The sequence below is a fragment of the Rattus rattus genome, chromosome 9, assembly GCF_011064425.1.
Source record: "Rattus rattus isolate New Zealand chromosome 9, Rrattus_CSIRO_v1, whole genome shotgun sequence".
NCBI classification, from domain to species: domain Eukaryota; kingdom Metazoa; phylum Chordata; class Mammalia; order Rodentia; family Muridae; genus Rattus; species Rattus rattus.
The window spans coordinates 94099272-94113154 of NC_046162.1; the positions used below are offsets into that span (position 1 = coordinate 94099272).

The 13883-nt window shown below is 44.1% G+C and overlaps 1 protein-coding gene across 1 annotated transcript in view; it reads left to right on the top strand.

Annotated features, from left to right (window-relative positions):
* Window positions 1-13883, top strand: part of Smyd4 (SET and MYND domain containing 4) — a 45706-nt gene that overhangs the window by 28432 nt on the left and 3391 nt on the right. Inside the window, exons 4-7 of the mRNA XM_032913373.1 lie at window positions 122-211; window positions 3023-4181; window positions 11336-11518; window positions 12000-12163. Coding sequence (XP_032769264.1) covers window positions 122-211; window positions 3023-4181; window positions 11336-11518; window positions 12000-12163 — 1596 coding nt within the window. The remainder of the gene's footprint in view (window positions 1-121; window positions 212-3022; window positions 4182-11335; window positions 11519-11999; window positions 12164-13883) is intronic.

The window sequence follows — 13883 nt, forward strand, 5'->3', positions numbered from 1 at the left end:
GAAGTAGGTGGAACAGAGGGCTCAGTATTTTCCCTAATTCTGTTCAGTCTTTAGTAGCAGATCCTCATTATCTAAGATGCCGAGTCCCATTCATCCCTGTGACCGGCTCCTTGTTTTTCAGGGAGTGTCACATTCCAGGCCTAACACTGAGGACATTTCACTGTGCTATGCCAATCGCTCTGCCGCCCTCTTCCATCTGGGTCAGTATGAAGTGAGTATTGAAGTACCTAGGGCCCTGCCTGTGGCTTCAGTGGAAAATGAGGTCCTCTCTGTTTGTCTGCACACACTGAAATTAGTTAGCTTGGAAACGCTCATACCCACCCAGACCCATTCTTTCTTCTGACTCATGTCACCTCTCATAATTGACCACAACAAATAGTGTTAGTTGACAAGAAAAAACTATGGCATTGTCCACAGGGCATGGATTGGATCCAATAGACCAGTACTCCTCAGTGTCCATATCAGCCAGATGTGCTGCTAATGGCATTTTAGATTCCGAATGTGTCCAGATATTACCTTGTTCATTGCTTCTTCTAAATAAGCTAGGCACAAAGACTGGAAAGATGGCTTGATGGCTCTTCCAGAGGCTGGGTTTGATTCCCAGCCCTGACATAGCAGCTCACCACAGGCTGTAGCTTCATTTCCAAGGGGTGTAACATCCTATTCTGGCCTCTACAGGCAGAAAGCACAGACAGACATGCAGGCAAAACACATACACACAGAATAGCAGTTTGAGAGAAGATATTAAAGAAATAGGCCATGCTTGAGAGTCCCCTCTGATGACACAGCTCTTCTGAAGTAACCATGGGCAGTATGAAAGTAAAAGGTGCCCAGCCCTGCCCAGGAGCAGCAGTGAGGCGCTTACCGTGAGTGGCTTCCTCCCTGTCCTCTAATTGCTGCAACAACAACTGTGGAGCATTCTGTCTATGGATTGTAAGTCAGGAAATAACAAAAATTAGATCTATGACCAGGCACTGGTGCATGCCTATAATCCCAGCACTCAGGAGGCAGAGACAGGTGGATCTCTGTCAGTTAGAGGCCAGCCTGGTCTACGGAGGGAGTCTAGGCAGCCAGGGCTATACAGAGAAATTCCATCTCAAAAAACAAACTGTGTTTTAGGAAGATACCTGTGAGCTATCTGACATGTGTAATAGAGGTGTCTAAGGACAGGCTCTAAAATATCCCACATGTATGCCTTTTTACAGAAATTGGTTACACACTGGAGTTAAGGACTATTGGAATAGTTGAATGTTCACACTCACTGCCCTTCAAATTAAGCAGAAAACAAGGATCTATCTGGGCCTGGTGATACACAACTATAATTCTAACATGTAAAAGGCTGAGGCATGCTATGTGTTTGTGGCTAACCTGAGCTACATAGTCAATACTGGACAGTCAGAGGGCTGCAGACCTACTAAAACCTGAAAAACAAAAAAAAAAGTAATAATCTGGGATTTTTTTTTCCTTCTTTTAAAGCATAGAGTGTTGCAGAATGTCTTTGATTTTGTTCAGATGGCTGCAGAACCTAGAAAAGTTACAGCTGCCACTGCCACTGCTGCCACTGCTGCTGCTGCTGCCACTGCTGCTGCATCGCACACTGCTACTATTAGCCTGGTGTTTATCAGTTTTGTGCTATGCTTTAGCTGTGCTGTCAACTTTAGAATAACGTATCCCAGTTTACCATTTTAAATTGGCACTGTACAGAAATTAACAGCCATATCAGTCTAGACACATTAAACTCCATTTTTCCACTTATATAGAAGTAATGCACTGTATTAAATATTCAGTCTTATCCACATGGGTTTGACTACAAATACTAACAAAGTATTCTCTAAATAATGAAAAAAGATCCAAGAATCCGACTGTATGGCCTAAGAACTTAGATTCCTAAGGACAAGTGGAGAAAAACTTAGGAAGAATTCATCCCTTCATCACTCCCTATATTGATCATCTGTTTTACTTCTAATAATAATGATCATTTATTGAACATATCCAGGAGTTCCTTTCATCACTTTAGATATATAATTTATCTTATCCTAAAAGGGTCTACTGATGAATCAGCTCTTTTTCAGATGAGAAACAAAGACATTGAAAACCTAACTTGCCTGCATAAGCTCACACCTCGCCTCTTACTCAGTGAATATTCCCTTTTTTTTTGAGACAGAATCTCACTATGTGGTTCTGGTTGTTCTCGAGCTCAATATATAGACCAGTCCAGGCTCGTCTCAAACTCACAGAAATCCGATAGTCTCTGCCTCCCAAGTGCTAGGATTAAATGCATGCGTCACCAAGCCCAGCAAAACCTACCTTCTTAATTTTCTAAGACTTTCTCCTCTTAAAAAATGGAACTATTGGGCTGGAGAAATGGCTCAGTGGTTAAGAGCACTGACTGCTCTTCCAGAGGTCCTGAGTTCAATTCCCAGCAACCACATGGTGGCTCACAACCATCTAATGGGATCTGATGCCCTCTCTGGTGTGTCTGAAGACAGGAACAGTGTACTTAATATAAAATAAATAAATAAATCTTTTTAAAAAAAAATGGAACTATTGAGCTGGTAGTGGTGAGACAGGCTTAATCTTTAATCTCAGCACTTGGGAGGCAAAGACAGGCCTATGGGTTCAGGGCAGCCTGATCTATATAAAGAGTTCTAAGCCCCCCAAGGCTATATGGCAAAACTGTTTCTCAACAAAACATACAAAAAAAGCTAGAACTGCTTACTGAGAAAAATCAGACAAAATATTATAAGTAAGAATAACTGTCTCTCAATCAAAAGATCATACAGGAGCTGAGATCAATTCCCAGCTTTAGGAGGGGAGGGAAGGAGATGAATGGGAGGGAAGGAGGAAGGAAGAGAGAAAAAGGAAAGATCATGAAACAGAACCCAGGATGTAATTTAAGGCCTAAGCTCTTGGCTGAAGTTGCCCACTCTCCATGGTCCTTTACATGCCCATGGTTTTTCGTCTTCAGCACACAGTGAAGAGTAGAGACCACGGGTCATCCTGAATTTCCTTTTGTTTTCAGGCATGTCTTAAAGACATAGTGAGAGCAGGTATGCATGGGTATCCTGAAAGACTGCAGCCCAAGTTGATGATTCGTAAGACAGAATGCCTGGTGAACCTGGGGAGACTCCAGGAGGCAAGACAGACCATCAGTGATCTCGAAAACAGCCTCACTACCAAACCAACCCTGATGCCTTCCTCTCATCAGATTCTGCAGAGGAATGTCCAGCAGCTAAAAATGAAGATCCAAGAAAAGGAGACTCTCCCAGAATCCTTCCCTGCAGCTCTCACCAAAGCCTTGGAGGATATGGCCCTGGGGGAAGAGAACAAACAGATTTCTGGGGCGTCCCTCTCTGTCAGCTTATGCACAGACCCTTTGAAAGGCCGCCATCTAGTTGCCACAAAAGACATTCTCCCAGGAGAACTCCTGGTGAAGGAAGATGCTTTTGTAAGTGTCCTTAACCCAGGAGAAATGCCACCACTGCGTCATTGCCTAGAGAACAAGTGGGATACTAGAGTTACCAGTGCAGACCTCTACTGTCACCGATGTCTGAGGCATACTTTGGCCGCAGTACCCTGTGACGGCTGTAACTATGCCAAGTATTGTAGCCAGGAATGCATGCAGCAGGCGTGGGACCGCTACCATAGCACAGAGTGCTCTCTAGGGGGGCTTCTCCTCACACTCGGGGTCTTCTGCCATGTTGCCCTAAGGATGACTCTTTTAGCCAGATTTGAAGATGTTGACAGAGTTGTAAGGATGATTTGTGACAAGACTGGCCGCAAAGACACCTGTTTACCTGAAAGCAAGGATCTGGTCAAAACATTTGATTACACAAATCAGGGGGAGAGTGAAGAGAACAGCGAAATAGAACCCTCAATTCCTGGATGTAATGTCAATGGGAAGTATGAAAATAATTATGATGCTGTCCTCAGCCTTCTGCCCCATACTGAAAAACACAGCCCAGAACACAAATTCATCTGTGCAGTCAGTGTCTCCGCACTGTGCAGACAGCTCAAAGCTGCCAGCTTGCAGGCCCAGACCACGGGCTTAAAGTCCCCCAGGCTGAAAGCAGTGACTCCAGGGCTGTGTGCAGATTTGACTGTTTGGGGAGTAGCCATGCTGCAACACATGCTACAGCTGCAGTGTAATGCCCAGGCGATCACCTCCATATGCCACGCCGGTAAGTCATGAGTGTGGTTTTTTACTTGCATTATTGGTATTCCAAGAGCTAATGTTTAAGGAGAAAAAACTATAAAGGAAGACTAGCATCAAACAAATCAGTGACCTAAAGGAAAGCACAGCTGTCCTATGTATCATCATGCTGTTGAGAAGCTGTGAGCACGCACAGAGCTTGCGAGCTCCAGACAGGATGACTAGGAGTTCAAGACAACTGTAGTCTGAACTATGCGAGCACTTGTTTCCTAAAAACTGTGGTGACAACACATTCCTTTAATTCTAGCCCTCAAGAGGCGAAGGCAGGCAGATCTCTGAATCCAACCTAGTCTATAATATAGTGAGATCTCCATCAGGTTACATAGTGAGATCCTGTTTCAAATAAATAAATTAACAACACTAACAGTAAACTAATTAAAAATTTAAAGCTAGAGTATTTTTAAACTTTTATCCACTTCGAGTCCATGAGTCAGTTCTCTTCTACCTTGCGTGTCTTAGAGATCAAACTCGAGTTGTTAGGCTTAGGAGCAAGCACTTTACTTCTTGAGCCATCTCCCCAACCATCTAGTGTTCTTATTAAGTGCTTTTCATTTATCAAAAAATGCCTTTGAGGGCCTGGGAAGATGGCTCGGTGGTATCGCACATGCTGTGCGAGCATGAAGACTGGAGTTCAAATCCCTAGCACCCCAGCAAATGCTGAGTTGATGGCACTGCCTGCCCGTGATTCCAGACAACGGAGACGGACAGGATTCCTGTCTAACTAGACTAGACAGATAGCTGAGTTGTGTGTTCAAGGCAGCAACCCTGGTAACTTCCTGTGTATGGTGGAAAGTGATCATCCTCCATAGGCAAGCACGTGCCTGGGCCCTCAGACATGCACAAAGAAGAGAACATTCTCTTTAAGGTGTTGTTGTTGTTTTGGGGTTTTTTGTTTTATTTTTTGTCCCCCCCCCCAACCCCCATTGTACTCCTTTAATCTCAACTCCTAGGACAAAGAGGCAGGAGGATCTTTGTGAATTGGAGTTCAGCTTGGTCTACATAGCAAGCTCCATACCAACCAGGACTATATAGACAGACCCTGTCTCAAACAAACAAAAATATTTATTTTATATGTTTGAGTGTTTTGCCTGCATGTATGTTTGTGTACACATGTATGTCTGGTGCCTGGGGAGGCCAGAAGAAGGAATCAGTTTCCCTGGAACTGGAGCTCCAGACACTTATGTCTGAGAGCTAGGAATTAAACTGAGGTCCTCTGGAAGAGCAGCAAGTATGGCTTAATTGCTGGGCCATCTCCCCATCTCCTTTTCTAGTTAATTATGCTGAAAGGGAGGAAGGTAGACGTTGCCTAAACCTAGGGTTTATTTACAGATTAATACTCTGTCAGCCTAACTAAACTACAGAAGCTTACTCCTCAGACTTCATATTACGTTGTCCAGGTTTTGCCATCCTTTGTGCGTGTGCGTGTGTGTGTGTGTGTGTGTGTGTGTGTGTGTGTGTGTGTGTACAGATCATCTTAATTTAACTGCCAATTTATACAATATGTAGGTGTTCTTTGTGACATGGATTTTTTTCCCCATCTTAAAGCAGTAGGATTTGAAAACTAGCATTTACGTGGCCCATGGTTCTATTAAATCACACTTCCAGTTAGTCTCTGAGGTATGTACTTTGGGATCTAGCTGCGGTTCTGTGTCTTACACTTTTCCCTCAGGATATCCAGACACTGCTGCACACTGGGCTGGAAGGATGAAATGGTCCAGGATGAGTGGAATTCTGCAGCATCCCTGTCCAGCTGGGCATGAATGCTGGGGGGCAGGAAGGGATGGGGGAGAAGGCCTTCTCCAAGGACCTTCTTAGTGGTACAGCTCCTTTAGGTGAAGGCCTTCTCCGACGATCTTATCTTGTGCATATTTTTTTTATTCAGGATGAGCTTGTATGCATATACTTTATTCGAGGTAAATCAAGGGTTATATAGTTTTAGGGAAGGGGATAAGACTATCCAGGGTGGGCAAAGTTCATTGGCTAAAAGCTAAGTACTGAGATGGCTCATTAGCATGGGGAAGCTTTCCAGGAATCTCAGGTGCTTGCTGAACAGGTTCCTTAGGGGGTTGGGAGGGTGGCCGCAATTTCACCAAGGTCATGTATGGCAGAGGGTATGGGGGTTTCAGGCTCCCCAGACAAAGTCAGAGAAGGAGGAGCCCTGCTGGTAAAAGAAGTCCCCATTTTGAGCCAAGCTTCAGAAGGCTATCAAGACAATGAGAAACCTTGACATTAATTAATTAGCAGGACCCAACAAGTGTCTGTGTTCTTTTCTGCCTTCTTTGACTCTTTGAGCCACTGCTACAAAAATATCCAAATCTGGGCCAGGAAGATGGCTCAGCAGGTAAAGGGGTTTGCCTCTAAGCCTGAAAACCTGAGTTGTTTTGATTTGGTTTGGTTTATGTTTTTTTGAGACAGGGTTTCTCTGCATAGCTCTGGGTATCCTGGAACTTATTCTGTAGACCAGGCTCAACTTGTAGAAAGGTTAGGAGTCAACTTTTCAGGAGTGGAGTTTGTCCTTCTACCTGATTTTGAGGCACAGTCTCTCTTGTTCCTGCCCCCTACACTTTGTACATGATCTTTAAGACAGTTATTCTGTTTCCACCTCCCATTTTGCCCTAGGCATGCTGGGCTCAATGATACCAGTCACCACATAAGCATGGGCACCAGAAGAGGGCATCTGGCTTACATGGAAAGTTACCATTTTGCTAGCCCCAGAAAATGTATTTTCAACAGGTGTGGTGGTGCACAATCCCAGCATTCAGGAGACAGAGGCAGGTAAATCTCTTGAGTTCAAAGCCTGATGTGCAGATCAGTCCAGTATAACCAAGGCTACCCAGAGAAACCCTGTCTTAAAAACAAACAGAAGAGCCTTCTGTGTTCTGTTCACAAAGGTGACTGCTATAACAGTAATGGGCGTATTTGGGCTTGCCAAGAATGACAAATAGCCATGACACCCTTAGTCCCAGCACTCGGGAGACAGAGGCAGGAGGATCTGTGTGAATTCGAGTGTCTACCAAGTGAGTTCAGCACAGCAAGCGCTGTTACAGTTACACAGAGAAACCCTGTCTCAAAAAAACAAAAGCAAAAAAAAAAAAAGTTACAAGTAAACCAGGGTATTGGTGTTAATGTGAAATAACAGAACTCAAGACATCTAAGAAAACCAAGGGATTTATTTCATAAAGGAGACTTTCCATCCTGAGATACGTGCAGGGCCTGATGCTTGCCTAGCAGCTGGACCACACCCACACCCTCTTCATGAAACTTCATAAATGCACACTACCAATCATACTATCATGATAGAAGCGACAGTCTATATCCTCTCTAGAAGTTAAATAAAGATACCATTTTGTGTATGACATTGGCAGTGTCATTTTGTTGATGTCCTGATTAGTTTTTGTTAACCGGATACAAACCTAGACATGTCTTGGAAGAAGGAACCTTAAATGAGAAGACGCCTCCATAAGATTGGCCTGTGGGCACGTTAATGACTGATGTGGAAGGGCACTGTGGATGCTGCCACCCTGGGCAGATGGTCTGGGATATCTAAAACACAGGCTGAGCAAACCACAAAGCAGCATTCCTCTATGATTTCTGCTTTAGTTCCTGTCTCTAGGTTCCTACCTTGACTTCCCTCAGTGAAGGCTTGTTACATGAGAGTTGTAAGAGGAAATAAACCCTTTCCTCCCCAGGTAGTTTTTGGTCATGATGTTGTATCTCAACAATGGAAGCCCTAACTAAGATAGTTGGTTTTCTTTTTAATTACATGTTTAATGCATTTTAGATTGGGATGTTTTTAAATGGCCATGGCATATAATGTAAAAAGAAGTGCTTACAAATCACCATGTGCCCTTGTCCTAAATTATGTTAAAATTTCCATACAGCTAGTATGGACATGAGTCCCATGCTTACAGTCTCAGCACTCATGAGCCTGAAGCAGAGGCAGGAGGAGGCCAGCCTGGTCTAATAATAACAGCAGTAATAATCTCATACATAGAGCTAGATGAGGCCTCTCCAAAGACAATAGGACAGAACCATTGGCCCTGCCTAATTGTATTTTAAATGACTGTCCTTGTCTCTGTAATTTTCAGCTTCTAATTTTTCATAACTACCATGTATTCCTTCTGTAATTTTAATTAGTTTTTTAATAACAGAAGCAATCTAGGTGCTAAGAATATTTTCATATGAACAGTTTTAAGGCACTTGATACATACCTCAAATTTGCCCTCCAGGTGAGTCGTACCAATTACACACCACCAGCAATGTTCACTTCCTTTTTTCCTACCATTTGATTCTGTTTCAGTCTATTCAGAGTTCTGATCTTGTTATATCCCTTTTTATTGTTTCCTTGGGTTCCGACACCTCCCAGTTTAGTGTTCTCATTGAATTTCATTAGCAGCTGTTTCATTAGTGGCACAGAAGAAGGATTACAGTGTTAACTAGGATAGACTTTGACAAAGAACTATAAGAACGTATCTTATTATCTTTGCATAAATTCTTTTTAATCAAAGTTCCTCAAAAGCCTCTCTCTGTTCCCATCCCAAGGCGTAGGTCTGGCCACTGATGAGCCCAGACCGTGGTGCAGGTGTGTGTGGTTCTGTCCCTGTGGGGAGGGCACATCTGTGATGTATCAGAATTCCTGTCTACCAAGCCTTGCTGAGGCTCTGTGTGGCTCTGAGCTAGCTGCCCTTTGCTTTCCCTTGATTACCTGACACCTACACACTTCTCATTCTGCAGACCAGTTACCAGGGTAGCTATGTCCTGGAAGTATGAATGAGTCCTTATGTTGTTTTTCTTTTACTTAAATCCCATTTGAAATGCACCAGGGACACTTAAATCCAAGGTACACTTTTGCTAAAGAATCACTCACTTTTTATATATACAAAATGTCACCTATTAGCTGCGGCTGATGCGGTCATCTACATTCTCTCTTCCTGTTATCCACTAATAGGTGACTAGTGCGAAATATTGAGTAATGTTTAAGAATCAATACTCAATTCTTTAGAAATAATTAGAGAGACATTCAACTCTGACACCAGCACCCTACTCAGTTCCTGAGCCTTCCTCTGCTGGAGGATAATCTATAAATAACTCACGAGGCTGACATTACTCACTGTGTTGCAGTCATTTTTTCTGAGAAAATTTTAGCAACTGTTCTAATAGAGCCTGCCAGTTATCAGTAGTTGAGAATGCAAGTCAACTTTTAATTATGCAGACGCTGATTATTCAGACGACAAATTGTTGGTGCGTGCACGGCTCCTTCCTGCTGCCTACCTTTAACCGTTCTCAGTGCTCATTAGCACATGTTCCAGAAGGTAGGCATGGGAGGCGTGGACAGGCACTCAAACCAGCTAAGCACTTAGAGAAGCTCTGATGAAAGATGTTAATGCAGTTTGTAGAATTATTAACTAAAATTGAGTCATTTGGATTCCCTGTGAATTGTATTTACATGCCCTGTTCCTGTCCCCCATAGCAACAGATAATAGGATTGTCTGCAGAAAGACAACATAATTCTTATATTTAATTTTTTTCCTTTGTCAAACATTTTCACATGATGGTTCGTGGTGTTTTCTTTGTTCATTACATTTGTATCCAGACTGGTTACTTCTGATAAGCGATTAGTTAGGATTCTGGGCATGAGGACAATGACACCATAGTTATCTGATCGTTTCCCACTTTTTTAGAAAATCGTTTCCCTTTAAGTATCAGTGTTTTGCACATTTCATCCAGTTATTGGAAATATTATTTCCTTCTTGCTTAAACCAAGGCTATGATCATAATTTAAGCTTTTCTGGGTAGCGACTCTTACATATAGCCTACCTATTCCTGGTGTATATTTGCCTATTACAAAAACCATTGTAAGTATTCAGTCCTCCTCGGAGCCTCTGGAAATGTTGTGTCTGTGATGAACCTAGAGTGGGACTGGCATTTCGTTTGCCCCAGGGCTGTTGTGCTTCACAGAGCTGTTTTCTGCCTCCTCTAGTCTATCATGGTCTTGCCGGTCTTGCCGTTGCTAGAAAACCCTGCTGTGTGTTCCCCAGTGGAGGTTCTCTGCGGCTGAACTTCTTTGGCCTGAGCAGCTATATAACCAGTTAGCATTTTGTTTGAGGAACACTAGGCTGTTAGAGCTTGGGTCTTGCGTGTCACCTTGACCACTGTTAACTGGGGGGGGGGGGAGCAGAGTGGGAGGAAACCTCCCCAACTCCTCTTCTGCCTGTTTTGGTTTGATTTTGTTTGGTTTTGTTTAAGCCAAGATCACTTATTATGGCCCAGGCTGATCCTTTCTTCCCAGCCTCTCAAATACTAGAATTACAAGCATGCGTCCCTCAGCTTACCTTTCCTTTGCTTTTTTTTTTAAATAGATTTTGCCATAGCAACAGAAATCAAACCTAACTAAGCATAGCCGTGCACATGGTATGAAGAGCTCACATATGTGCGAATGGAGGTTCATGGAGACCAGCATCACTGCCGAGAGGGCCCCTTTTTCCTTTTAGATTTGCAGTTGTCTTGCTGGCTGACTGTATGTACTACAAAGAGGTTGTCTGGGACATAAGATTACTTTGAATAAAACATACACAGACGGTATGCAGAGCAGTTTCCAACAATTTTAGACAAAGGACAAGATGAAGAAGGCTATGGGTTTTGTGTATACTCCTAAGGCTGCATAAGTAAATAAAGTGGGCTACACTAACAGGACATTCATTCCAACAGCCATCCAAAGAGGAGTTAAACCAAAGCACTCGGACTTCAAACATCTTGGGGGGATAATCTTTGGAGTGTTATATAGTTCTGCGTCCTGCGAGCATTATGAAGCTGTCTAGAAAGCACCCTACTGGAGTCCCTTTTTGATTATTTTTTTTTATAAATTCTAATCTTGGGGTTTTGAGTGGCTCGCAGGCATAATGGTTAGGTTCCAGTGGACTTTTCATGTGCTCATTCACTTTGCTTCCTGGGGACCAGAGTTTGCTATGAGTCATGTTCCATCTGATTTATATTGGATCCGGCTGCGGAGCCATGACTCAGATGGGCTTCAGGCCCAGCTGCTCAGTTCATCTTCTAAGGAATAGATGACAAGGACAGGACAAATGTCCTGATGCATATTTCCTTCTGTTCTTGCACTTCCAGGGTCTAAAGAGAGCATCATTACCAACAGCAGGCAGGTACGCCTTGCCACAGGCGTCTTTCCTGTTGTCAGCCTCCTGAACCACTCCTGCAGCCCCAACACCAGTGTGTCCTTCACTAGCACTGTCGCCACCATCCGGGCAGCACAGCAGATCGCAAAAGGACAAGAGATTCTGCACTGCTATGGTGAGCCAGCCTTTATTTCCACTGCCCTGCTGTGCCTCACAGGAAAAGAATAGGGGACAGGAATCAGCGAGAACTGGGCGGGTGCCTCCACTAATCCTCTGAGTCTTTCCTGGAAAAGGCAATGCATCCTTAGGCCAATGCAAAAGGTCTCTGGCTGTAATAAAAAGGTCTGTTGAGGGCCATGAGCCATGAACCACCATGCTGAAGCCTTGTAGACTGCCCCTCCTGAAATTTAGTGAGGAGCACCTTCTTGGCTTCTCTTCCCTCCTGTCCCAGCAGCTTGGGAACTTAGCCACTTCCCCCTGTGTTTTGTTGTTGTTTTTGAGATGATAGGAGATAGTACCCAGCCCCACAAGATAGGCAAGTGTCTATCACTGAGCCAGAGCCCCACCCCAGTACCATCTCAGTCACATGACGACCTCTGTTGAGTAGGCTCTGACTGTCTTGATGTGAATGGGAACTGAGGGTAATCTCTCTCCAGGGCCTCATGAGAGCCGGATGGGTGTTGCTGAGAGGCAGCAGAGGCTGAGTTCTCAGTACTTCTTTGACTGCAGCTGTCCAGCCTGTCACGCTGAGACACTGAGAGCAGCTGCGGCACCCAGGTGGGAAGCCTTCTGTTGTAACACTTGCAGAGTGCCCATGCAGGTAAATCTTCCCTACTGTTCCCAGGGGTCAGTGCTCCAGATAAGGTTGTCAGTCACCGAGAAACCACCCAGGGTTTATAGCAAGCACTATCACTGCTTCCATTCCTGTAAGTCATCTGCATGTCCCCTGACCCTGCAAACCACCACAGGTTGGATTTCCTAATATTTTCCTTATAAATGACACAAAATCTTAACTTACCCAAAGGGACAACAACAACAAACTATAAATTTACTTGCCCAAATAAGTCATCAAAAGTTCTGTATCGGGGGCTGGAGAGATGGCTCAGCAGCTAAGAGCGTTAACTGCTCTTCCAGAGGTCCTGAGTTCAATTCCCAGCAACCACATGGTGGCTCACAACCATCTGTAAATGGGATCCAATGCCCTCTTCTCGTATGCATGAAGACAGCTACAGTGTACTTGTATAAATAAAATAAGTAAATCTTTAAAAAAAAAAAAAAAAACCCAAAAAGTTCTATATCAGGCTTGGGGCTTGGTGGCTCAGGCCTGTAATCCTAGCACCCAGGAGGCTGAGGAAGAAGAATCTCAAGTCTGAGGCCAATCTTAAGTGACATATAAGAGAACTGTTCCAAGGAGCTGTTTCAGATGCAGCTTAATCCAGGGACTCAGATCATGGATTTTCTGTCTGCTCAATTCCATCTCTCTGAACTGGCTTCATCAGACACACTCTGTAGTAACCACTGGGAAATCCGACCCACATAGTTTTCCAGAAGAAAGAGCCACAGTGGAGAGCATGAGAGCAGACCCTTAGAGAAGTGTTAATACCCAGTAATGGAGTAGACACTGGGGTCTTCAACATTCATGCCTCAGTGGAAAATGTTCTCCACACCAGGGCATGGCTTTCTCATTAGGAATACAGTAAGTAGAATTGGCTGTGTTGAGAAGCTAAAATTGTAAACCCAAGGGTCAAATATGAAACCTTCCCTAGCCCTTTTTTTTGTTTTGTTGTTTAGGAAGGGTCTCACTGTGTAGCCTTGGCTGGCCTGCCCTCTGCCTCCCAGGTGTGCCACCATGCTGGGCCTGAGCACCCTGTGCATTAGAGTTCCCTCACTCTTGAGACAGGCTTCCACTGTGTATCCCCAACTAACCTAGAGTTCACTTCAGATCTCAAACTCGAGATCCCTGTGTCCCAGCTTCTCAAGTACAGTGATATCTACAGGCCTGTACCTGGCTTTCTCCGATAGATTCTTAGTAAGATGATTATCCTTTGAGCCATATCTCCTGCTTTTTCTTCTTCTTCCTCCCTTCCTTCCCCTGCAGGGTTGATCTAGAACTTATTCCATAGCTCTGACTGGCCTTGGACTTGCCATCCTACTACTGCCTTTAGCTTTCAAGTGCCACTTTACTGCAGTGTGTCACCACGCTTTCTGTGTTTGTTAGTTGTTTGTTTTTGAGACCGCATTTCTCTGTGTACCCCTGGCTGTCCTAGAACTCACTCTGTAGACTAGACTGCCCTCAAATTTATCTGCCTGCCTCTGCCTCTGCCTCCAAAGTGTAGGATCAAAGGTGTACGCTACCAACACCCATCCAGCTTTCTATATTGGTTTTCTTATAGCTTTTTAAAATATCTATTATACATGTGTTCATCAAAAAAAAGGCCTGGTCCCAAAGAGATGAGAGGGGCTGCTAAGGTGAAAGGATTACCAACTCTGTCAGTTCCGTCCAAAGGAAACCTCAGAGTGGGGTCAGCTACTGCCTTCAT